Raw genomic sequence first — 27,334 nt, forward strand, 5'->3', positions numbered from 1 at the left:
TATTCAAATGGTGGGCCCAGAGGGAACTAACATGTCTGCACAGGACACTCATGAAAGGTATACTCCCTACAAAACGAGTACTTATTGAACTCCATAACCTACCTGTTGCTGAACTCTTTAGGGCACATCAGCTTTACCACTTCATTGCTTCATTAGCCAGGCCTGGGCAAGAAATCAGGGCAACCTCCTTTGAACTCCTATGCCTCACTGATCCATTACGTAAGGGTACTCTATCCTTACTATACACTATTTTCAACACCAACCCTTTGAGCTCTAAATTTCGCTTTCAAGAAGACTGGGAAGCAGACATTGGCATAACGTTCTCCGATGACCAATGGGCCCAAAGCTTTGATACCTTATCAAAAGGCAGCTTATGTGTAACTGACATGGAGGTTGCCCTGAGAGTATTGCACAGGTCACACCTGGTCCCACAGAGACTTCATGCGTTCAACCCTGATAGATCAGCTCTATGTTTTAGAGGTTGTACCAACAAAGGTTCAACCTATCATATATGGTGGTCCTGTCCCATTGTGGCCAAACTATGGAGGAGAGTAGTAAACAAAATTAACTCAACGCTCTCACTCCACCTGCGAACTGACCCAGCTATATGCCTTCTGGGCTTACAACCTGAAAAGATGCCCCATTCCCAACACAAACTCATACAGTTTATTATGAATGCTACCAAAACTTATATTGCTTCGCAGTGGCTCAAGCAGACTCTATCTTTTCAATGCATACTTGCTCGTATCCATACCACTATGATTAACGAAAAGATTAAAGCCAATCTCTGGGACAGGACTCACCACTTTGAAAAAATATGGCACCCATGGATTCAGATGAACTCACCCCTAGGGGTCCAGAACGCCTTGCAAGCACTGTAATCCTTTCTACTATTGAGCAGAACCCGGTAGAGACAAAAAATCCTCTGTGTCCCAGCGTGAGCAGTTAAATTTTTCTCCTGTTAAACCTTTTGGTGTTTTTATGTTTTAACCTGTACACCACTTAGTCAATAATACCAGACCCTTCAGTTGTATAGGCTGGGATCCCGACAGGTCAACTTTTTTGTCAGAAGGACTCCATCAACCCCTTACTACTACGTTTCTCAGCTATAACCCCGCTTTATCCTGTCGTAATAGATGTTATGTAACACTTGAAGAGCCCCAGCCCGCCTTCTTTAATGATTATTTTGGTCTTTTGCATGTCTGGAAACTGTCAACCCTGATTTTGCTAATTATGACTTCATGTGATGTATGACTACGTTATCTTGTACTACTTGATGGTTCTTTATGTCTTTTTATGTCCTCTGATGACACCTAATAAAAAGGACTTTGAAACTAAAGTGCATAAATGGCAGCAGGACAGACTGCTGTTTCGGGACTCAGCCCTTCTTCAACTGCATCAGCCATATAAAGTTAGTGACACCAACACACCCTTATAAATATCTAAGGCGGACCTGATGGAAGACTTTAAGGATAATAGGCAAATCTTATGCAAAATAGTATATATATATATATATATATATATATATATATATATATATATATATATATATACAGGATCTTCTCAAAAAATTAGCATATTGTGATAAAGTTCATTATTTTCTGTAATGTACTGATAAACATTAGACTTTCATATATTTTAGATTCAAATACACACAACTGAAGTAGTTCAAGCCTTTTATTGTTTTAATATTGATGATTTTGGCATAAAGCTCATGAAAACCCAAATTTCCTATCTCAAAAAATTAGCATATTTCATCCGACCAATAAAAGAAAAGTGTTTTTAAAACAAAAAAAGTCAACCTTCAAATAATTATGTTTAGTTATGCACTCAATACTTGGTCGGGAATCCTTTTGCAGAAATGACTGCTTCAATGTGGCGTGGCATGGAGGCAATCAGCCTGTGGCACTGCTCAGGTGTTATGGAGGCCCAGGATGCTTCGATAGCGGCCTTAAGCTCATCCAGAGATTGGGTCTTGCGTCTCTCAACTTCCTTTTCACAATATCCCACAGATTCTCTATAGAGTTCAGGTCAGGAGAGTTGGCAGGCCAATTGAGCACAGTAATACCATGGTCAGTAAACCATTTACCAGGGGTTTTGGCACTGTGAGCAGGTGCCAGGTCGTGCTGAAAAATGAAATCTTCATCTCCATAAAGCTTTTCAGCAGATGGAAGCATGAACCCACTTTTGAACCAGAAACAGAGGCAGAAGCGCCTGACCTGGGCTACAGAGAAGCAGCACTGGACTGTTGCTCAGTGGTCCAAAGTACTTTTTTCGGATGAAAGCAACTTTTACATGTCATTCGGAAATCAAGGTGCCAGAGTCTGGAGGAAGACTGGGGAGAGGGAAATGCCAAAATGCCTGAAGTCCAGTGTCAAGTACCCACATTCAGTGATGGTCTGGGGTGCCATGTCAGCTGCTGGTGTTGGTCCACTGTGTTTTATCAAGGGCAGGGTCAATGCAGCTAGCTATCAGGAGGTTTTGGAGCACTTCATGCTTCCACCTGCTGAAAAGCTTTATGGAGATGAAGATTTAATTTTTCAGCACGACCTGGCACCTGCTCACAGTGCCAAAACCACTGGTAAATGGTTTACTGACCATGGTATTACTGTGCTCAATTGGCCTGCCAACTATCCTGACCTGAACCCCATAGAGAATCTGTGGGATATTGTGAAGAGAAAGTTGAGAGACGCAAGACCCAACACTCTGGATGAGCTTAAGGCCGCTATCGAAGCATCCTGGGACTCCATAACACCTGAGCAGTGCCACAGGCTGATTGCCTCCATGCCACGCCGCATTGAAGCAGTAATTTCTGCAAAAGGATTCCCGACCAAGTATTGAGTGCATAACTGAACAAAATTATTTGAAGGTTGACTTTTTTTGTTTTAAAAACACTTTTTTTTTATTGGTCGGATGAAATATGCTAATTTTTTGAGATAGGAAATTTGGGTTTTCATGAGCTGTATGCCAAAATCATCAATATTAAAACAATAAAAGGCTTGAACTACTTCAGTTGTGTGTATTTGAATCTAAAATATATGAAAGTCTAATGTTTATCAGTACATTACAGAAAATAATGAACTTTATAACAATATGCTAATTTTTTGAGAAGATCCTGTATATATATATACAGTGGTGTGAAAAACTATTTGCCCCCTTCCTGGTTTCTTATTCTTTTGCATGTTTGTCACACTTAAATGTTTCTGCTCATCAAAAACCGTTAACTATTAGTCAAAGATAACATAATTGAACACAAAATGCAGTTTTAAATGATGGTTTTTATTATTTAGTGAGAAAAAAAACTCCAAATCTACATGGCCCTGTGTGAAAAAGTGATTGCCCCCCCTTGTTAAAAAAGGTTTATCACACCTGAGTTAAATTTCTGTAGTCACCCCCATGCCTGATTACTGCCACACCTGTTTCAATCAAGAAATCACTTAAATAGGAGGTATCTGACACAGAGAAGTAGACCAAAAGCACCTCAAAAGCTAGACATCATGCCAAGATCCGAAGAAATTCAGGAACAAATGAGAACAAAAGTACTGTAATTGAGATCTATCAGTCTGGTAAAGGTTATAAAGCCATTTCTAAAGCTTTGGGACTCCAGCGAACCACAGTGAGAGCCATTATCCACAAATGGCAAAAACATGGAACAGTGATGAACCTTCCCAGGAGTGGCTGGCCGACCAAAATTACCCCAAGAGCGCGGAGAAAACTCATCCGAGAGGCCACAAAAAGACCCCAGGACAACATCTAAAGAACTGCAGGCCTCACTTGCCTCAATTAAGGTCAGTGTTCACGACTCCACCATAAGAAAGAGACTGGGCAAAATCAGCCTGCATGGCAGATATCCAAGGCGCAAACCACTTTTAAGCAAAAAGAACATTAAGACTCGTCTCAATTTTGCTAAAAAACATCTCAATGATTGCCAAGACTTTTGGGAAAATACCTTTTGGACCGACAAGACAAAAGTTGAACTTTTTGGAAGGTGCGTGTCCCATTACATCTGGCGTAGAAGTAACACAGCATTTCAGCAAAAGAACATCATACCAACAGTAAAATATGGTGGTGGTAGTGTGATGATCTGGGGTTGTTTTGCTGCTTCAGGACCTGGAAGGCTTGCTGTGATAGATGGGACCATGAATTCTACTGTCTACCAAAAAACCCTGAAGGAGAATGTCCAGCCATCTGTTCGTCAACTCAAGCTGAAGCGATCTTGGGTGCTGCAGCAGGACAATGACGCAAAACACACCAGCAAATCCACCTCTGAATCGCTGAAGAAAAACAAAATGAAGACTTTGGAGTGGCCTAGTCAAAGTCCTGACCTGAATCCTATTGAGATGTTGTGGCATGACCACAAAAAGGTGGTTCATGCTAGAAAACCCTCAACCCTCAGCTGAATTACAACAATTCTGCAAAGATGAGTGGGCCAAAATTCCCTCAAAGCGCTGTAAAAGACTCGTTGCAAGTTATCGCAAACGCTTGATTGCAGTTATTGCTGCTAAGGGTGGCCCAACCAGTTATTAGGTTCAGGGGGCAATTTCTTTTTCACACAGGGCCATGTAGGTTTTGAGTTTTTGTTCTCACTAAATAATAAAAACCATCATTTAAAACTGCATTTTGTGTCCAATTATGTTATCTTTGACTAGTAGTTAACGGTTTTTGATGAGCAGAAACATTTAAGTGTGACAAACGTGCACAAGAATAAGAAATCAGGAAGGGGGCAAATAGTTTTTCACACCACTGTATATATATATATATATATATACTGAGCGCTGGCTTACCATGTGTGCTGGCAGAGCCGGGACAAGGTCCTCCAGCACCCAAGGCTGAGACACCAAAGTGCGCCCCTCCATCCCTCCCACTCCAGCCATCACACACTGATTGCTATTAGACTAAGAGGCGCCACAGGGCCCACAACCTCCCCAACACCTTAATTTCTAGTTATATGGCTTGTAGTCACTGCCATGTATCCCCTTTTCTTATTTCTTTCTGCTTCAAACACAATTAGGAATGACAGCTGAATGAATTCTGCGCCCCCTCCTACACTGCGCCCTGAGGCTGGAGCCTCTCCAGCCTATGCCTCGGCCCGGCCCTGTGTGCTGTATCCACGCTGAGAACGCCGACCTCGGACTTCCTGGCACGCCCCCTAGCGTGTCATAGAAAGCCCCATCCAATCGCAACACTACATAAGACACTACACGTCCAATGTATTGAATGTGTGCCGCTGTTCACGGCCCCGCCCTGCCGTTCATCACGGCCATAGACCAATAGCTGACTAATAAAGTCATGTCATAGAAGGTCTTAGAGAGACGCCCATACGCGACGAAAAACCACACTGCCAATCAGACGGTGACATACACCGGCACCCCCCCGGTGATGTCACTTTGGCCAACACCGGAACTAGCTAGTGCATGCGAAAATATGGACGCATCTGACATAGTGATGCGTATCACCACATGGAACGCAACATGCGGCCAATGTGGGAACTATATGCGGAAATGTAGGCGCATCTCGCCGGGCTGATGCGTGTCAGCACATGGAACGCAGCATCACTCCAGAACAAGGTCAATGGAGCGATGCTGCTATAACCAGCACACATATGTAAAAAATGCGCCAAACAAATTTGAAAAAGAAAGGGAAAAAAAAAGGGAAAAAAAGAGGAAGATGGCTTAAAAACAGTCTCCCTCAGGTCAGCTCTTAGACTACAAATAAAAGCATAAATTTAAAGAGACATAACATATGTAGTAATACACACATATACAATATAAAAAAACCTAAAAACGCATGCTGACACGCATCAGCTCGGCGAGATGCGTCTACATTTCTGCATATAGTTCCCACATTGGCCGCATGTTGCGTTCCATGTGGTGACAGTATAAAAACAAGCATGTATACTGCTACTATAAATAAAACACATTCATTTTATTTGCCCATTAGTCCTCTATATCACAACATTTAAATTATGTTCCTAGCACAATGTATGGCGACAATATATTATTTGGAAATAAAGGTGTATTTTTTTCTGTTTTGCGCTTTTTTTGTATCCGGTCAATAATTACAAGCCATTTTTGTTAAAATAACAGCAATATACCCTTACGACACACATATTAAAAAAGAGTCCCTACGGCAAATATTTATGTATTTTGTTTTAAACTGTTATATTTTTTTCTTAAACGAATAGGATCCCCAGACTTCTGGGTGATTTAACCTGTGAAATCCTAAAGGTACTCATTGGACTTTGGGCCCCTTAGCGTACTTAGGGTGTAAAAAAGTGCCACACATGTGGTACCGCCGTACTCAGGAAAAGTAGTATAATGTGTTTTGGGGTGTATTTTTACACATACCCATGCTAAGTGGGAGAAATATCTCTGTAAATGACAATTGTTTGATGTTTTTTACACACAATTGTCCATTTACATAGAAATTTCTCCCACCCAGCATGGGTATGTGTAAAAATACACCCCAAAACACATTATACTACTTTTCCTGAGTACGGCGGTACCACATGTGTGACACTTTTTTGCAGCCTAGGTGCGCTAAGGGGCCCAACGTCCTATTCACAGGTCATTTTGAGGCATTTGTTTTCTAGACTACTCCTCACGGTTTAGGGCCCCGAAAATGCCAGGGCAGTATAGGAACCCCACAAGTGACCCCATTTTAGAAAGAAGACACCCCAAGGTATTCCGTTAGGTGTATGGCGAGTTCATAGAAGATTTTATTTTTTGTCACAAGTTAGTGAAAAATGACACTTTGTGAAAAAAAAACAATAAAAATCAATTTCCGCTAACTTTTGACAAAAAATAAAATCTTCTATGAACTCGTCATACACCTAACAGAATACCTTGGGGTGTCTTTTTTTCTAAAATGGGGTCACTTGTGGGGTTCCTATACCGCCCTGGCATTTTACGGGCCCAAAACCGTGAGTAGTCTGGAAACCAAATGTCTCAAAATGACTGTTCAGGGGTATAAGCATCTGCAAATTTTGATGACAGGTGGTCTATGAGGGGGCGAATTTTGTGGAACCGGTCATAAGCAGGGTGGCCTTTTAGATGACAGGTTGTATTGGGCCTGATCTGATGGATAGGAGTGCCATATGGGTGACAGGAGGTGATTGATGGGTGTCTCAGGGGGTGGTTAGAGGGGAAAATAGATGCAATCAATGCACTGGGGAGGTGATCGGAAGGGAGTCTGAGGGGGATCTGAGGGTTTGGCCGAGTGATCAGGAGCCCACACAGGGCAAATTAGGGCCTGATCTGATGGGTAGGTGTGTTAGGGGGTGACAGGAGGTGATTGATGGGTGTCTCAAGGTGTGATTAGAGGGGGGAATAGATGCAAGCAATGCACTGGCGAGGTGATCAGGGCTGGGGTCTGAGAGCATTCTGAGGGTGTGGGCGGGTGATTGAGTGCCCTAGGGGCAGATAGGGGTCTAATATGATAGGTAGCAGTGACAGGGGGTGATTGATGGGTAATTAGTGGGTGTTTAGGGTAGAGAACAGATGTAAACACTGCACTTGGGAGGTGATCGGACGTCGGATCTGCCGGCGATCTATTGGTGTGGGTGGGTGATCAGATTGCCCGCAAGGGGCAGGTTAGGGGTTGATTGATGGGTGGCAGTGACAGCGGGTGATTGATGGGTGGCAGTGACAGGGGGTGATTGATGGGTGGCAGTGACAGGGGGTGATTGATGGGTGGCAGTGACAGGGGGTGATTGATGGATGATTGATAGGTGATTGACAGGTGATTGACAGGTAATCAGTGGGTTATTACAGGGGAGAACAGATGTAAATATTGCACTGGCGAATTGATAAGGGGGGGTCTGAGGGCAATCTGAGCGTGTAGGCGGGTGATTGGGTGCTCGCAAGGGGCAGATTAGGGTCTGATCTGATGGGTAACAGTGACAGGTGGTGATAGGGGGTGATTGATGGGTAATTAGTGGGTGTTTAGAGGAGAGAATAGATGTAAACACTGCGCTTGGGTGGTGATCTGATGTCGGATCTGCGGGCGATCTATTGGTGTGGGTGGGTGATCAGATTGCCCGCAAGGGGCAGGTTAGGGGCTGATTGATGGGTGGCAGTGACAGGGGGTGATTGATGGGTGGCAGTGACAGGGGGTGATTGATGGGTGATTGACAGGTGATCAGTGGGTTATTACAGGGAAGGACAGATGTAAATAATGCCCTGGCGAATTGATAAGGGGGGGTCTGAGGGCAATCTGAGCGTGTAGGCGGGTGATTGGGTGCCCGCAAGGGGCAGATTAGGGTCTGATCTGATGGGTAACAGTGACAGGTGGTGATAGGGGGTGATTGATGGGTAATTAGTGGGTGTTTAGAGGAGAGAATAGATGTAAACGCTGCGCTTGGGTGGTGATCTGATGTCGGATCTGCGGGCGATCTATTGGTGTGGGTGGGTGATCAGATTGCCCGCAAGGGGCAGGTTAGGGGCTGATTGATGGGTGGCAGTGACAGGGGGTGATTGATGGGTGATTGACAGGTGATTGACAGGTGATTGACAGGTGATCAGGGGGGATAGATGCATACAGTACATGGGGTGGGGGGGGGGGTCTGGGGAGAATCTGAGGGGTGGGGGGTGATCAGGAGGGGGCAGGGGGGGGGGGATAAAAAAAAATAGCGTTGACAGATAGTGACAGGGAGTGATTGATGGGTGATTAGGGGGGTGATTGGGTGCAAACAGGGGTCTGGGGGGTGGGCAGGGGGGGGGTCTGATGGGTGCTGTGGGCGATCTGGGGCAGGGGGGGGGGGAATCAGTGTGCTTGGTGCAGACTAGGGTGGCTGCAGCCTGCCCTGGTGGTCCCTCGGACACTGGGACCACCAGGGCAGGAGGCAGCCTGTATAATACACTTTGTAAACATTACAAAGTGTATTATACACTTTGTATGCGGCGATCGTCGGGTTAACATCCCGCCGGCGCTTCCGTATGGCCGGTGGGATGTTGCGGCGGGTGAGCGGTGCCAGGCGAAGGATCGCGTCACTGATGACGCGATCGCTCCGCCCATGCCCCTACAAGGACCGCCACCATTTGTCTATACGGCGGTCCTTGCGGGGTCCACTTCCCGGCCGCCATTTGTCTATACGGCGGTCGGAAAGTGGTTAATTAACCTTCATTAGAATTCCAAATTCGACTACTTCAGTACACGAAACTCCATCCCTGCCACCAATCCCCGCAATTTAAATTCAGCTGTGAACGAGTGGCGGGCACACGCTTATGCATGCATACCCATCACAGCTACACTGGACGCGGATACGCTTGCAGATAGCCCTGCGACAATAGTCCTCCAATTAAAAGCTCTTGCTAATGCAATGCTATGTGTGTGTTCACACTTGAGCTATGTGATTTGATACAAATCACCCATAGCATTACATTGGCTTTTCAAATCACAAGTGCCTGAGGGGGGGTGAATATAAAAATGTATACATGCCTGGGGCCCCCTCTGGCCTGATCGCTCCCTTGCCGCCTGCAGTGTCCGTGCACAGCACAACTGCGCCTCTGCCGACTGGCCTGACTCGACTTACCAGGGCCTGTTGTGGAGGCTACAGGCAGCGGAGGATGGTCGCGTAGGAGCGATCAGGCCGGAGGAAGGTATGTATACATTTTTTATTTCCCTCAGGTACATTTAAAAAGCTCTTGCAGTGTGAACCAACCCTAATAGCATTTTAGCAATATTCCAAGAAATGACCAGCACATTGCTTGGATGAAACGGTGGAAAACCCACACAGACTCCATGCAGAGAGCATCCCAGGCAAGGTTCAGCCCTGCGGGGGAAGTGGCCGGAAGCGCTCCGATGGCCGCTGGAGAAGCAGCTGATTGGCTCCCAGCCTTGCCTGACCTGCATCCTCCGCGATTTGCCTGGAGTTTCTATACACGGCTTGCAAGCCTTTCTGTGATTTCCTTCCCACAGCCCAAAAGCCGCGCTGCTTCATTAATTGTCCTCACCCCCAAACTGTTTCCATTGTGCGAGTGGGACTGAGAGATTAGCGCGTCGGTTCCTGCGATGTGAATGGTTCCGTGTTCCTGCCAGGAGCGGCGGGAGAGCTCTGAGTGCTTTATAAATGAATGGAATTATTATACATTATGCCACATTATGCTCCGCAGGAGGAGAGCCGCCGCTGAAACGTATTCATCCATCGCCGTAGCAGCAGATGCCGGATTTCAGCTTTTTCAGGACAGGAGTCAAACAATTCTGTGTTTAAAAATACACCCCCCAAAAAGGTGGGCAGAGGCACCCCCCAGAGTTCCAGGAAATAAAAAAAAATTAAAAACAGTAATTGTGCAGCCAGCCGGTCACTGCGGAGTTCTAAAGCAATTACCTGCTCATGAATCTGACATTCAGCAATGTTAATTCTGCACGATTTGCAGAGGCATGTGAATAGAATAGTATCATTATTTATTTATATAGCCGTTGACACATCTTCCTTCATGCTTTACAGCGTACCAATCGTGTTACTTAAAGTGAACCCGAGACGAAGCATCCTCATGTATTTTACCATATATATCAGTGGGAACATTAGAGAAAACACCTACCCTGCTCTCTGTTTCATTCTGCACTGTTCAGCTTCCTTCTTATCAGCCCTGATAAAATCCCCAACTGAGCATTCAGTCTGGCTTTGTTATAATGATTCAGCTATAATGATTCCTGAGCAGAGCCACAAGGGGGCAGGCTTGGGCTTGAAATGACACCAGAGAACACAGACTTAGCTATAATGATTCCTGAGCAAAGCCAGACTGAATGCTCAGTTGGGAATTTTATCAGGGCTGATAACAAGCAGGCTGAACAGTGAAGCAAATTAAGCAAATCGGCCCAGCGGGGCCTGAGCGGCGCCCTCCGGCGGTAATGGACGAGCTGAGCTTGTCCATACCGCTAAGGAGGTTAAAGGTTATTATGCTGTTGCTTATCTATTAGAGCAGAGAGGAATTTCTGAGTTCATGTCCGCTTTAAAAACTTGAGTTGTTATCTATTTAAAAGAACTTGCTGAACAGCTTTGTTGAATTCAGTCCTGTTTACAGAAAAGTCAACAGAAGCTAAAAAGATGATATCTGTCAGGGGGAAGATAAGATAATAAGCTTTTAGTGCAGGAAAGTTCAAAAAGTCAGGCTTCTTTTTCAGCTAAACAAAGCAGAGTTTGGATTCTTCAGCTTAAATTCTAAGCTGCAATAAAGTTATAAAACTGGAAATAAAAATATAGAGACTCTTTTCTATAGTACTAATGTTCTATTTCTCATCCAACACATACAATGTTATATCTCCTAAGTTTATTTTCACTTCAGGTTCACTTTATCCACTTAACGCCCCTCCATTGAGGGGTTAAAACCACTGCGCGCATTTGCACACCCACTTTGTCAGAATGGACATTTATAAAATGTCCTATTTGCACTAATTGGTGCAGAAATAGGACATTTACACACATCTATTTTGCCTTAAAGAGGAACTCCAGTGAAAATAATGTAATAAAAAAGTGCTTCATTTTTACAATAATTATGTATAAATGATTTAGTCAGTGTTTGCCCATTGTAAAATCTTTCCTCTCCCTGATTTATATTCTGACATTTATCACATGGTGACATTTTTACTGCTGGCAGGTGAGGTCAGTGGAAGGAGATGCTGCTGGCTTTTTTGGCAGTTGGAAACAGCTGTAAACAGCTATTTCCCACAATGCAACAACGTTCACAGACAGGAAACTGCCAGTAGTACCACGGTCCTCAGAGCTTCTTGTGGGAGGGATTTCACCACAATATCAGTCATTCAGCGCCCCCTGATGGTCTGTTTGTGAAAAGGAATAGATTTCTCATGTACAAGGGGGTATCAGCTACTGATTGGGATAAAAGTTCAATTCTTGGTCGGAGTTTCTCTTTAAGTGGTTAATCTGCATACAATCATTACAGTTTCATAGCCTGAAATGATTACATTTGGTGACGATTTAGCTTGGGGACAGGTGACCACCCATGTTTGCTCCTTACTTTGTAAAACCACGACTGACCACATATAACAACGATAACATTAAAATGCATCATTCCCCTCATCATCCATTCCGGCAGAGGAAGTGTCTCTAGTGCGGTGTTAGGAGTCCTGTGCTGCGTGGTTTCACCTGCTGGTGCTACTTTTTGCCAAGACTGTCATATTACCATTACACACCAGCAGGTGGCATTTTACAAAACTTCAAGATCATCATTTTTGCCTGCAGTTGGTTTACCTGCCTGCAGTACTTCCAGTACTCACCAGCAGGTGGCCCTCATTCAACACATATTTGACACAAGCTGTGAGCACACTAGGCAGTGCAGAAAACAATGCGTTGGGTGGGTTCACATATCACATAGCGGGAAAGGCTGAGTTTTATGTCATGTTTTATGTCAATGTTGTGTGCATTTTGGTGTTTTTACTGCGTTTTTGGTGCATTTACGATGCATTTTTCATGTATTTTGTGTGCGTTTTAATGCGTTTGCGGTTTGTATATGTTACGGCCAGAACCCGAAGTTTGGCCACTTCTAGTTCTGGCCGGCCACTTCGGGTTCTGGCCGGCCAATGCGCGAAGTGGCCGCTGCGGCCAATGTTAGAAATGGAATGATTCCTCTGACATTAATGTATCTTCTGGCCGCAGCGCAGCGGCTAAACGTAGAACCACTTAGTTCATTTAATGCAATTCAGCCGGCGGCAATGTAACAATTCAAGCCGCCGGCTTTTTCTCTGCATCTCTCTCTCTCCTTCTCCTCCCCCCTCCCGCCTCTCTCGCTCTCTCCTATGGGCAGCCGGGCGGGGACACGAGTGTCCCCCCCAGAGTCGTTCGTCTCGGCAGGAGAATCCTGCCGTTCTTGCAGAGCGGGTGCTGGCAGAAGCGATGTCTGCAGCCTCCCCGCTCTGCTTTCCTGGTGCGACGAACGACTCCCGGAAACACGCGTGTCCCCGCCTGCTGCCCATAAGAGGAGGAGAGAGAGGCAGAGAAAAAGCCGGCGGCTTGAATTGTTACATTGCCGCCGGCTGAATTGCATTAAATGAACTAAGTTGTTCTACGTTTGGCCGCTGCGCTGCGGCCAGAAGATACATTAATGTCAGAGGAATCATTCCATTTTCAACATTGTCCGCAGCGCAGCGGACACTTCGCGCATTGGCCGGCCAGAACCCGAAGTGGCCGGCCAGAACTAGAAGTGGCCAAACTTCGGGTTCTGGCCGTAATATATATACAAAATGCATATTTGTCTTGTATGTGTTTTCAGGAAAAGAAACTCGAAAGTTATCATTGCTGCAGCCACAGCCCAGAGGTGGGAATAAAGTTAAGGACCTTTGAATGGCACGATGGACCCACCCAGCCAGGAGCTGCAAGCTATCATTTGCTGGTGTTGATTGGACTGCTACAGAGAGACTACCTAGGGGGAGGAATATATTAATTGGGGTATAAAATGGGAATATAGACAAAAGACTTTCACTTTTCCTTGTCGGTAAGGCTTGCAATTAGACTTGCTGTCTTTGTAGGCTGGCATATAGAAAAGTCCTCAGCTGAGTAAATAACAATTCTACTTTCATTGGCACAAACAGGAGGGTTGCCGGAGTGAGTTATTATTATTTTCTTTCAACAGCCCCTATCCTGAGCGTTTTTTATTAATTTGCCTAATCAATGGAGTGAAACATAGCAACATACTGTATATGTATATATTCTTTTTAAATGTATGTAAAAACCCATTCCTTTGCGTCTCCATTGAGATACACTATGTACTTTTTACATGCATTTTTTAAAATTATGCAGCAATGTAAAAAACGCATATATAAGGGTTTTTACTGTTTGTTTGTTTTTTTTACAATTTTTTGCGATAGTGGTCCTTTAAGCCTAGTACACACATCCAATTTTGATTTTACCACCTCCATATAGTATAATATCCAACAGATATGAATACTATGAACAGATTGCAGGCAAGCTCTCATGCTATATGGTAGTAGTAAAATTGGCAAATCAAAATTGGATGTGTGTGCTAGGCTATAGCTTGGCTCTACTGCTTGCTGTGCCCCGTAATGTTTGTCCTGACCTCCTGGCTGTCTTCCTGCTTGCTCTCACTTTGCTTTTGTTCTGCTGTTTCACGTGAACTAAATCGCTAAAGTACACCATACCATAATCCTATCCTGCCTCAGTTACTGTAACACCCTTCCCTGTGGTCTGCTAAATTACAAACTAGCATCCTTAACCATGCTGATCTCTGCTGTTACACTTATCCACCGGTTTCCTCGCTCCACAACTGCAGCACCACTCTGTCAAACGTCACTCACTGCCATTTACCCAGAGGATCCGCTTCAGACTTTGAACTCTACTCACAAAGCTCTACCCAATCTCCCAACTGCTTATGTCATAAATTTTCAGATACTATCCTAATTGAAACATCTATTCTGCACACAGCCTTACTCTGTTTTCCAAATACAGGACTTTTTCCCTGCTTCTCCCTTCCGCTCTTATTCCGTTCCACAACACATTCATGACTCTTCAACCCTTGAAACCTTTAAGCTCCCCTTAACCTTCCTGGCGGTAACCCCCGAGTCAGGCTCAGGGTGGAAAAAAGAAAACAGGAACGGTAACCCAGAGCCTAACTCATGGTAGCCGCCGGGAGCTCTGTGCAAAGCCTGAAGCACAGGGGCGTTTCAACTCACCTCCCCTGGGATCCAGCCGCCGGCAGCCATTCTCCTTCCGGTCCTCGGAGGCTCTGGATCCCTCTGGTGAGCTCACCGTTTGTCATTATGATGATAGATGGTGATCTCACTACAGGGTTACAGCGCCACCTGGAGGACTGAGGGAGAATTGCAGCACTGGATCCCACGGAGGAAAGTGCTGGGCTGCCATAGATCTCGCTGCAGTATGATTTTTTTCCTGGTTTTAGGTTCTAAAAGCGTGAAAAAACATTGCAACGCTTTTAGACCCTAAAATCTGGAAATAATTATACCACCAGGGAGGATAGAGTATACCGGAACTGAGAGGTATATGGAGGCTGCCATATTTATTTTCTTCTGAACAATACCAATGGCCTGGCAGCCCTGCTGATCTATTTGGCTGCAGCTGAAGCTCTGCATTATGTACAAGGACAGCCGGGCTCCCCTGAGCCCCCCTCGCAACAGCAGGGCTCGCAGAGGTCATTGTTACACCCCTGATTCCAAAATTTTAGAACAATTAAAAGACACAAGACAGGAATGTTTTGATGTGAAACATGTTTGTGTAATGCAGAAAATAAATACTGGTCTCTGTCTGTTTAGAAAGATTCGTCTTGAACATCCGGCCTGTTTGGGTTGTTTTTCAGAAGCCAGTCCGCCAGCCAGGTCTGCATGAAAACACATAGAAGTAATATATACACATCTATTTCACCTGTATATCAGAGCCTTACTTTCCTTAAAGGGAACCAGAGAGGAACGTAAAAAAAAAAGAAAAAGCTTTTATACATACCTGGGGCTTCTTCCAGCCCCATAAGCCTGGATCGCTCCCACGCCGCCATCCTCCGCTTCCTGGATCGGCGGTACCGGGTCCCGTCACTTCCGGCGGACGCGGCCAATTGTCCGCATCACAGGGGCTCCCGCCATACCCGTACGCATGCGGCTGCGCATTAAGCAGCCTCACGCGTACGTATATGGAGGGAGCCCCGTGTGATGCGGACAATTGGCCGCGTCTGCCGGCCGACCGGCGGCCATGAGGGGACCCAATACCGGCGGATCCAGGCAGCAAAGGACGGCGGCGTGGGAGCGATCCGTGCGTATGGGGCTGGAGGAAGCCCCAGGTATGTATAGAATCTTTTTCCTGGGGCCTCTGGTTCCCTTTAAAGGACACTTGCGAGTTCAAAGTGCACCTGAACTCTTGTGCAGGACAGAATGAAAACATAGAGAAATGCACCCTGTATGTATTTAGAGAGTTTAACTCCCCATCATCTGTGACTAATCACAAGTTATAATTTGATCTCTCCCCGTGTCACGAGAGGGTGTTAACAATATGTCTGCTTCTAGCAGGAAGCAGGAAATAGACACATTGCAGACTCATTTCTGGATTTGTATCAGCTGTAACAAAGAAATGTTTTTCTTTAAAGGTTATGATGCTGTTGCGTATCTTTTAGAGCAGAGAGGAAGTTCTGAGTTCAGGTCTGCTTTAATAAAAATTTTAAAAAATAATCAGATACAGTAAATAACCTAGGCTAAACATCACTGGGAGGGTGGGATTATATACCTATAATAGCATACCTCTCAATATTTTGAGATAAGAAAGAGGGAAACTTTAAGACACGCCCCCTGTCACACCTCTAACCACACCCACACCACACCCCTCATCATGCATATCACAAAGAATTTAGAAACCAAAGGTGTTTTATCATTGAAACCACACTGGTTCTCTCTATCATCATTGGTTTTCCTTAATTTGAACATTTTAAAATAGGAAATACAGGTAGTCCCCGGTTAACGAACGAGATAGGGACTGTAGGTTCGTTCTTAACCTGAATCTGTTCTTAAGTCGGAACAATGTGACAATGTGCCATCTCTGTCCCCTGTACCTCCTGTGCCGCCCTGTGCCTCCAGTGTCCCCTTCTGTGCCATATCTGTCCCCTGTACCTCCTCCGTCCCCCTCTGTGTCAACTCTGTCCTCTGTACCTGCTTATACAAATGTAAAAGCCATTTTTTCTTTGAATTTTTTTTAAATCAATTTTCTCAAAAACTACAGTCCAATTTGAATTTTTTTTTATGGGGGTTGGGGTTTTTTTTCCCAAGGACACACTGAATCCATGCCGTTCATCTCGGTGGGTCGTTCGTAAGTCGGGGACTACCTGTATATCAATTTAAAAGATGGGTATAAAGTTAAGAATCAGTTGAACACACTTTTCAGTGGAAAAATACATGCGGTATGTTTACAGAGATCTGTACATGAGTCCTGAAATAGGGACAAATGAGAAAGAAAGTTTTTCAAAGAGGGACTGTCCCTCCAAAATAGGGATGGCTGGGAGCTATGCCTATATACAGCAATATTTACATATGGACAGGGCTGGTTCAAGTCACACTGGGGCCCTGGGGCAAAATTAACCTGGGCCCCCCCCCAGCACATTCATCCCCAGGGCTCCTAAGCCAGCTGCTGCCGCCCTCCAGTTCGCCCCCTTCAAATTTACTGTGTTCCCCAGGGAGGGTCCCTGCACTGTTTTTGTGAGAATAGTAACTTACCTATCCCGGCGCACTGCTCCAATCATGCCTTCATCTTCGTCCCCGCTACCTATTTTCCATGACTCTGTGCTTGTCATTGCATAATAACTGGTCGTGGAGAAAAGGCAGACAGTGGGGATGAGGAAAGGGAGCATGAATAAAGCAGTGTTCCGGGATAGGTGACTTGCTATTCATGACAAATCAGTGCAGGGATCTCAGAGGGCACAAGTCAGGGGGAGACCTGGGGGGCCCTGGGGCAAATGCCCAATTTGCCTCTATGGTAGCGCCGGCCCTGCATATGGAAAGTGTTTCTGACTCTGAAACCAGGTTAATTTGCATGAAATTGGGTATCCTTAATAATGTGGGGCCTCTTAAAAAAAGTAAAAAATAAATAAAAAGGCAGATACCCATAGAGAGGGAAGGTTCTGGATCCTGTAGAGCCTTCCACATTTCTCCCTCGCTCCAGGACTGTCACCACCATTGTAGGTATCTGACCAACTGGTCGAATACGCCTTTGGGAATCTTCAGAAGGCTTCGGAAGCACTCGAGTCCATGAGAGCTTCTGAAGACGGGCCACTTCTATACGTGTGCAGTGTGGAACTGCCTATCTTCAGAAACACTTAGGGACATGAGTGCTTCTGAAGCCTTCCCGGGTGTGAGCGCAATATGAATGGGGCCCAGAGCTGGAACGAGGAGACGGAGAGAGGAACGGGAAGCCGCTATGGGATCTTTGCATTGAAAGCCGCCGGCATCAAAGCCAACGTGCCAGCTGTCCCGTACTCCTCTCACCTACATGGAAAGTTAGGTAATGCATATCTTATGTGCCAGAAAACATTACACAGAGAAGACAAGGAAGTGAGTGCACCCACCAGGGGGTCCGCCGGCTTCTGCTTGCTCAGTTCAGTGAGCCCAGCCAGCAGCGTCGGGTTAACAAAAAGGTTCAGATAATCTCTAGCTGCGATTCCGACAGGCACAGGTTCAATGGTCTCTGGAAGATGGAAGGAAGGATTACTGACACAGAAATGCAGCTATTCGTGTAGCACTGACTCATCATCATATAACGCTTACAATCACATTGTGCAGAGGAGATACAGGGAATAGGGGCCAGCCAATTAGAGTGCAGGGGAAAAACACACTTTTTAAACTTAAACACACCTGTATCAAATAGTTGCTTGAAGAGGAACTCCAGTGATAATAATGTAATAAAAAAGTGCCTCATTTTTACAATAATTATGTATAAATAATTTAGTCTGAGTTGGCTCATTGTAAAATCTTTTAAACCGCTGATTTACATTCTGACCTTTATCACATGGTGACAATTGTACTGCTGGCAGGTGATGTCAGTGGGAGGAGATGCTGCTTGCTTTTTTGGCAGTTGGAAACAGCTGTAGACAGCTATTTCCCACAATGCAACGACGTTTACAGACAGGAAACTGCCCGAACCATGAACCTCACAGTTTCCTGTTGGAGGGGTTTCACCACAATATCAGTCATACAGCGCCCCCTGATGATCCGTTTGTGAAAAGGAATAGATTTCTCATGTAAAAGGGGGAATCAGCTACTGATTGGGATGAAGTTCAATTCTTGGTCACGGTTTCTCTTTAATGTACAGTAATAAATGCCTATATTGCTAAAAGAGTCAGTAAACACTTCCCTTCTGTTTTCTTTAAGTAGTTGTAGTTCCATTGTCATGACTATGGTCCTGACAGTTTGCTGTCTCTGAACCTTGTTGCATTGTGGGAAATAATGGCTATCTCCAACTGCCAAGAGTGCAGTATCTCCCTCTGTGCATAGAACTCTCAGTAATGAACATTCCGTACAGATCACCTGGCAGGACTAAAGATGTCACCACCAGTGATAAACGTCAGGATATAAATCCGGGAGAGGAAAGATTTAACAATGGGCAAACACTGACTAAATAATCTACTGTATAAATGAATATTGTAAAAAAAATAAGCAATTTAATTCATTATGTAATTTTCACATTTCCTCTTTTGGCCCGTTTCCACTAGTGCGGTGCGAATCCCTGGGATTCCACCGCTGACAGAAACGCATGCGGATGCGATTCCGCGTGCGTTTTTTGCCGCGATTTCGCGTGCGAATTCGCATAGGCAGGGTCTATGCGAATTTAACCATGTCACTGCCTGGTCCAATTTGTATTACTTTGCGTGCGAATTCGCACGCGAAATCTTGGCAAAAAACGCACGCGCATTTTCCCTATCAAATACATAGGCTGCGATTCGCCTGCATTCCTCACGCAGGCGAATTCTGCAGGCCCTACCGTGCAGAAAAATTCTGCACATAAAAACGTGCGTTTAAAAAGACAAGTGGAAACAGTCCCATCCACTTTCATTGACTAAGCGAATTCGCATGCAGGCCACGCATGCGAATTCGTCCTAGTGGAAACGAGCCCAGGCATACCTAACAGCAGAAATACTAGCTGATACGCCTTAGCTAAGAGTCACATGCTCAGTTATGTAGCCACTGATTGGTTAGTGTTTGACATGAAGTACACAGACTCCTTTACATATATCATCAAGTATACCAGCACACCGTATTCCATGAAGAAGAAGCTCTTTTATTGAGCCATTATATCCACAAAAGTACCGACAATTGTTTTGGGGGCATCGCAGGGTCCCCCTTCATCAAGGCGTGTGGTTGGTCCTTTACATATAGGTGTGCACACCTTTTATTCTTGGTGAAGAAGCGGAGGGTTTGCTTTAACCTTTTCACATACATTTCTGCGATCACCCGATAAACGACTTCGCTGCGCTACTCTGCAGAAGGGGAGGAGCAGGCCATCTACGGTCACTAAAGGTTTGAGACTGTTCAATAAATGCTAAATAAACAATTTGGCCCCAGTGTTGTAGATGTTGGCCCCATTCTTGATTGAGTTTGACACCCCTGCAGGGAGGCGACCCAGCTGTAGCTCCACCCCATTGCACGCACACGACAGCGTAATAATTCTATTACGCAGTGCAGCATGGTGGGGGGACACTTTGGTCCATATAGGGCAGTGATGGCTAACCTTGGCACTCCAGCTGTGACAAAACTACAAATCCCATCCTGCCTCTGCCTCCCCGAGATATGCTTAGAGCTGTCAGAGTATTGCAATGCCTCATGGGACTTGTAGTTCCACCACAGCTGGAGTGCCAAGGTTAGCCATCACTGATATAGGGTGATGCTGTACCTAGATATTGCAGCGGAGCTCCTAGCAGCGAGCTTAAATGTGACCACGTAATATTGAAGTTACATGGCAGAGGGGCCGGCAGCGATGAAAGCATCAAACTTAGTCTGCACTTTGATTTATTTATTTATTTATATAGCGCCGACATAATACACAGCGCTGTACAGAGTGTATATTGTCTGGTCACTAACTGTCCCTCAGAGGGACTCACAAACTGCTCCCTACCATAGTCATATGTCTATGTATGTATTGTGTAGTGTATGTATTGTAGTCTAGGGCCAATTTTAGGGAGAAGCCAATTAACTTATCTTTATGTTTTGGGGATGTGGGAGGAAAGCAGGGTGCCTGGAAGAAACCCACGCAGACACGGGGAGAACATACAAACTCCTTGCAAATGTTGACCTGGCTGGGATTCGAACCAGAGACCGAGCGCTGCCAGGCGAGAGCGCTAACCACTACACCACCATGCTTGATTCATTTTCTCATGTCAGGCCATATCCGACATTGGACCAGTGCTGGAAAAAGTTGGAGATAGTCCGACACAGGCTCGGAAAGGGTTAAGTTTAACGGCCCGTCAGTGTTTCGCTCAGTGAGGCTGACTACAGTGATCGCTGAACAGGAAGTAATCCGTGAGCAGCAAGGTGTTGCCAAGCCATGAAGAAAGCTTTAATGTGGATTATCGAGCTCTATTAAACAGTTCTATACCTGCCAAGAACTCCCCCCCCCCCCCTCCTCCCCGTCCAGTGCGGCTATTTCCTGGATGGTGATGTGCGCTCTTATTTGGAATGTATTGTGATCCTGGTTCAGATAAAATGCAGGTTCCTGCCTTCATCTGCTTATAATCCAGTCTCCGTCACTCACATGGAGCCAGTATGTAGATACGATGTTATGACTACTGATGGTCACGTCTAGGAGAACTCATAGGGAAGCATGTGATCAGTTTGGTCAGGTGATGGACATGCAAGTCTCTGATTTACTAGTCATGATCATGGGCTAAAGCAGGATGTATAAAATTCAATACTGTATCCATACACAACGGGTTTGATTCACTAAGACAAATAGCACGCCTTATCAGAGAGAACGTGCCTTATCAGAGTTAACACATCTTATCAGAGTAGCATAGTGAGCGCTACGAACTTATGCATGCTAATTGACAATGACGAGAGCTCCACTCATCCTGCCCTGAGCCCCTGCGAATTTGTAGCGCTCACTAAGCTACTCTGATAAGGCGTGTTAACTTTGATAAGGCATGCTATTTGAGAACCCACACCAACCATTGGTGCCAGGATCAACAAGGCCCTGACAATTGCACAGCAAAGTTCAGATTAGTCTGGGAGTGTCCTGAATCCACTCCAGTGTGCTAGGGTCCAGATCCTTTGCCCGCTTACAAAGCCCTGTTCACAATCACAACGTGAAGGCTGGTGTGCATGTACCTTTGAGTTCAGTTCTCTTTCTGCCATCAACTTAAAGTGATATTAAAAGCTGACATAACATACTACATGACCATATAGTTATCCAACCTGCCTTTGATCTAAAAGTAATATCATCTGCATGAAAATCACAATTCCTGCCCAGCTAAGAACAGCTACAACTGGAAGAAGCCATCTTCCAAAATAACAGGCTCTTTTCGTTCGCACCCATCAACGAAGTGCGTTAGGAATAATTGATAATACTATCGTTCACGGTTGCTCTAAAGCACTTTAACTTCTATCACATTATAGGGTCAAAACCATTGTACCACTATTGAGCACCTTTAAAGGAATACGGTAAGGGGGGAAAAAATAGCTGTATGCTTGTTTCTGGTGTTATTCATCTGCGGGAACATCTGCAGGGGGCCGCAGCCCCATCTAAGTTCAACTCCTTTTCATTTTTCCCCTTACAGTACTCTTTTAAAGGACAACTGTAGTGAGAAGAATATGGAGGCTGCCATATTTATTTCCTGTTAAACAATACTAGTTGCCTGGCAGCCCTGCTGATTTATTTGGCTGCAGAAGTGTCAGAATAACACCAGAAACAAGCATGCAGCTAATCTTTTCAGATCTGACAATAATGTCAGAAACACCAGATCTGCTGCATGCTTGTTCAGGGTCTTTTGCTACAAGTATTAGAGGCAGAAGATCAGCAGGACAGCCAGGCAACTGGTATTACTTAAAGGAATACTTAAGTCAAAAATAAAAAATGATTTTTACTCACCTGGGGCATCCCTCAGCCCCCTGAACCTGTATGGTGCCCTCGCAGCCTCGCTCCGATCCTCCTGTCCCCGCCGGCGGCTACTTCCGGGTTCGGCGACAGCCGCCGACAGGCTGGGAACGCGAGTGATTTTCCGCGTTCGTTCCCAGCCTGTCGGCGGCTGTCGCCGAACCCGGAAGTAGCCGCCGGCAGGGACAGGAGGATCGGAGCGAGGCTGCGAGGGCACCATACAGGTTCAGGGGGCTGAGGGATGCCCCAAGGGGAGTAAAATTCATTTTTTTAGTTTTGACATTTTTCCTTTAAAGAGGAGCTGTTAGGTATAAGGTCTCAGAGAAAATAAACACATATATCAGTAGCTAAAGATTGGCTGTACTTACATTACATATGCATTTCACTGTCCACGTTTGTACTTCACAGAATTTTTATATAGTATATGCAGAGATTGATGCTCCTGACAGCTCATGGCAGGTTCCATGTTTGTGAAGCCAAATGTGTCGTCATGTCCTGCCTGCTTCCTGATCACAGAAAAGCTGGTACTGAATAACACAGTGTGCAGTGAATATTAATGAGCCATGTGGCTAGGAACAATAGCTGACTCCTGCAGTGTACTCTGCCTGGAGGGAGATTTATCAGTGCTACGCGCTGGGACGCGCTGGACTGATTACAAGCTGCTGTAACGTCTCATTAGCAGCCGAGGGGAGGGCCCCAGAATGCTTTGCAGTATAGTATGCGGCTTGCGTCCTCTTAGGTCCAACAGCTTTTCTGATAAGAACACATCAAAGGTAAGAGAGATTTTTATCTTCAATAATGCCTTTATGGCTTCCTTCTAAACTGTTTAACACAGGAGAATAGAGGTTTAAATTAGCTTCTGCAGCCTGACAGTTACTCTTTAAGTATCCCTTTAAAAGAAAATAAACATGGCAGCCTCCATATGCCTCTTACTTCAGTCTTCCTTTAAGTGATTACCAGGGGAAAGGGTTAGGGTTAGGCACAGGAATTGTGGAGAGAATAAGGTCATTTCAGGGAAGGGGTTAAAGGATACTCAAAGTGACATGTGACATGATGAGATAGACATTTGTATGTACAGTGCCTAGCACACAAATAACTATGCTGTGTTACTTTTTTTCTTTCTCTGCCTGAAAGAGTTAAATATCAGGTATGTAAGTGGCTGACTCAGTCCTGACTCAGACAGGAAGTGACTACAGTGTGACCTTCACTGATAAGAAAATCCCCTTTTTATCTCTTTCTTGCTCTCAGAAGCCAATTTCTGCTAGGAAAGTGTTTTATAGTTGGAATTTCTTACCAGTGAGGGTCACACTGTAGTCACTTCCTGTCTGAGTCAGGACTACAGTAAGTCAGCCACTTACATACCTGATATTTAACTCTTTCAGGCAGAGAAAGAAGAAAAGGAACACAGCATAGTTATTTGTGTGCTAGGCACTGTACATACACATGTCTATCTCATCATGTCACAAGTCACTTCAGGTATCCTTTAAGAAGATCCTTACCAGGGTAAGTTCAGGTTACAGGGCTACATAGTTAATTGTTAGATTCACAGGACAATGCTGTGAAGTATTTATTATACCTGTAAGCCTCATCTACACGCGTAGATGAGGCGGCGATGTGGCTTATCAATCGAGCCGCTGATGCGGCTCGATTGATAAGATCCGACAGGTCGGATCTTGCTACCGCCGATTCCCTGCTCGTTCCCCACGAGGGGACAATAGCGGAAGATAAGCGACGCGGCGCGGGGACGAGTGGGTATTGAATCCGGCGCACGCGCGGGCAAGCGGGGACGCAGAAGAGGCGATCCGGCGGCTTAATGAGCCGCCGGATCGGAGCCTCATCTACGCGTGTAGATGAGGCTTTAGGAACCATAAAGAGAGTTGAGATGAGGCCACATTACTATAAAGTGTCAGCGCAGCTACAAGTGTATGTGTAAGCGGCACTCACCATCCGGAAACATGAAGCGGATCTCTCTCTCAGCCGAGCTGAAGCAGTAGCTGCCGTGTACAGCGTTCCGCAGGTCGTCCATGCCGTAGATTGCCCGCAGACTGGAACATAATGGAAGAGTTACTGGTAACGTGCCTTGCCATGCATTCTGCTGCTACGGAGGGGGAGAAGGGACAACATTGCAGTGCATGACTGAGAGGCTTCCTGTAGGAAGGCAGCCGAGACACTCCGGATCTCTGAGAACACATAGGGGAGGCTGTACATACTGTACGCTAGGTTCTTGGCAGAGCCAGCCCCAGCTGAGAACCATCTAGTGTGTGTACAGAGCTTAAACCCCGGTACACACATCCAATTTTTATTGAATAATGATTGGCCAATTTTACCACCTCGCTTGTAGCATGAGAGCATACCTACACAGCCTGTTCATAGTATTCAACGCCTGTAGATGAAGGCAGTAACATTGGCCACTGATTGGCCAGTCAAAATGAGTGTGTATCACCTACACCTAGTCTAAACCCCACAGACTAATGCATGTGACTGTGCTGGATCCAGTATTGGCAGGTTAAAAAATAATAGAGCAAGTGCAACAACCAATCAGCACCCTCAATTTAGTTAACAGCTGGTTTCAGATTGGAAGCTCTGGGCAGTTACTCAGTGATAGGCCAACTTGGCTCTCCAGCTGTTAAAGAGAAACTCCGACCAAAAATTGAACTTTATCCCAATCAGTAGCTGACACCCCCTTTTTACAAGAGAAATCTATTCCTTTTCACAAACAGACCATCAGGGGGCGCTGTATGACTGATATTGTGGTGAAACCCCTCCCACAAGAAACTCTGAGGACCGTGGTACTCCTGGCAGTTTCCTGTCTGTGAACCTTGTTGCATTGTGGGAAATAGCTGTTTACAGCTGTTTCAAACTGCCAATAAAGCAATCAGCAGCTACATCACCTGCCAGCAGTAAAAATGTCACCATGTAATAAATGTCCGAATGTAAATCAGGGATTTAAAAGATTTTACAATGGGCAAACACTGACTAAATCATTTATACATAATTATTGTGAATTATTGTGTAAATTAAGCACTTCTTTATTACATTATTTTCACTGAAGTTCCTCTTTAACCTCCCTAGCGTTCTGGACGAGCTGAGCTCGTCCAGAGACGCTAGAGGGCACCGCTTAGGCCCCACTGGGCCGATTTTGCTAAAAAAAAAATATACAAACACGCAGCTAGCACTTTGCTAGCTGCGTGTTTGCCCCGATCGCTGCCGCTCGCCGCCGATCCGCCTCTACCCGACGCATAAGAGGTCCCCCCCCCCCCGCAGACCCCGTGCGCAGCCTGGCTAATCGCCGCCACGCTGCACTTTGGGGTGGATCGGGAGTCCCTGTGACGTCACGACGTCGATGACATCACTCCGTTCGTCGCCATGGCGACGGGGGAAGCCCTAAAGGAAATCCCGTTGAGAACGGGATTTCCTTATGGGCGTGATCGCCGGCGGCGATCAGAAGGGTGGGAGGGAGAGAGGAGGAAGGGGAGAATCACGTAGCTAGCTCTAGGCTAGCTACGTGCTAAGAAATAAAAATCAGGCGAAAAAAACCCTCCCGCGGCCGCAGGAATTTAAACGCCCAGCAGGTTAAGGCAGTGGCGTCCCTACCATGGGGCGGCCAGGAGCGCTCCGCTCCGGGTGTCAGCTCCAGGGGGGGTGTCATCAAGGCCTCCCCAGAAGCCTTGATGACACAGGAGGGGAAGCAGCGCTGAAGGAGGGGTGGCAGCGTCGGCGGGGAGGGGGGAAATACCCCCCCACATCTCCCTCACCTGGGTCCCCTCCTTCGGCGCTTCCCCTCCACGGGCGCCGGCAACGGGCACTGACAGGGCGGCTGATAGCCGCCCTCAGTTTACCCGAGCAGGGCTACGGGAAGATGGCCGCCGAAGCCCGCACTGGAGACAAAAATAGACGGCAAGATGGCCGCCGACGCCATCTTGCCGTCTATTTTTGTCTCCAGTGCGGGCTTCGGTGGCCATCTTCCCGTAGCCCTGCACTGATGACGCAGCAGGAGACGGCGCGGGACATTCAAGAGGCGCTGCGGAGGCTGCCTGGGATTCGGAAGAGAGGTTTCATCTGCAGGTAAGTGAATGGGTTTTTTTTCTTTTACAGGTGCACCGGCCCGGCCACCCACCGCTGCTGCCCACCTACCCACCGCTGCTGCCCACCACTGCTGCCCACCTACCCACCAGGCTACCCACCGCTGCTGCCCACCTACCCACCACTGCTGCCCACCTACCCACCAGGCTACCCACCGCTGCTGCCCACCTACCCACCACTGCTGCCCACCTACCCACCAGGCTACCCAGCAGGCTACCCACCGCTGCTGCCCACCTGCCCACCGCTGCTGCCCACCTGCCCACCACTGCTAGCAGGCTACCCACCACTGCTGCCCACCTACCCACCACTGCTGCCCACCTGCCCACCGCTGCTGCCCACCACTGCTGCCCACCTACCCACCAGGCTACCCAGCAGGCTACCCACCGCTGCTGCCCACCTACCCACCACTGCTGCCCACCTACCCACCACTGCTGCCCACCTACCCACCAGGCTACACAGCAGGCTACCCACCGCTGCTGCCCACCTACCCACCCCTGCTGCCCACCTACCCACCAGGCTACCCAGCAGGCTGCCCATCTACCCACCACTGCTGCCTACCTACCCACCAGGCTACCCAGCAGGCTACCCACCACTGCTGCCCACCTACCCACCAGTGCTGCCCACCTATCCACCACTGCTGCCCACCTATCCACCGCTGCTGCCCACCTACCCACCACTGCTGCCCACCTACCCACCAGGCTACCCACCACT

At 46.5% G+C, this 27,334-nt stretch overlaps 2 protein-coding genes across 2 annotated transcripts in view; one reads left to right on the plus strand and one right to left on the minus strand.

Annotated features, from left to right (window-relative positions):
• Positions 1-27,334, plus strand: part of ST8SIA5 (ST8 alpha-N-acetyl-neuraminide alpha-2,8-sialyltransferase 5) — a 989,793-nt gene that overhangs the window by 821,303 nt on the left and 141,156 nt on the right. The window lies entirely within an intron of this gene.
• Positions 15,179-27,334, minus strand: part of NME5 (NME/NM23 family member 5) — a 28,631-nt gene continuing 16,475 nt past the window's right edge. The window contains exons 4-6 of the mRNA XM_068271909.1: positions 24,485-24,585; positions 18,024-18,142; positions 15,179-15,305 (exon numbers count right to left, since the gene is read on the minus strand). Coding sequence (XP_068128010.1) covers positions 15,237-15,305; positions 18,024-18,142; positions 24,485-24,585 — 289 coding nt within the window. The 3' untranslated portion in view covers positions 15,179-15,236. The remainder of the gene's footprint in view (positions 15,306-18,023; positions 18,143-24,484; positions 24,586-27,334) is intronic.

This window comes from Hyperolius riggenbachi, chromosome 1 (assembly GCF_040937935.1).
Source record: "Hyperolius riggenbachi isolate aHypRig1 chromosome 1, aHypRig1.pri, whole genome shotgun sequence".
NCBI lineage: Eukaryota > Metazoa > Chordata > Amphibia > Anura > Hyperoliidae > Hyperolius > Hyperolius riggenbachi.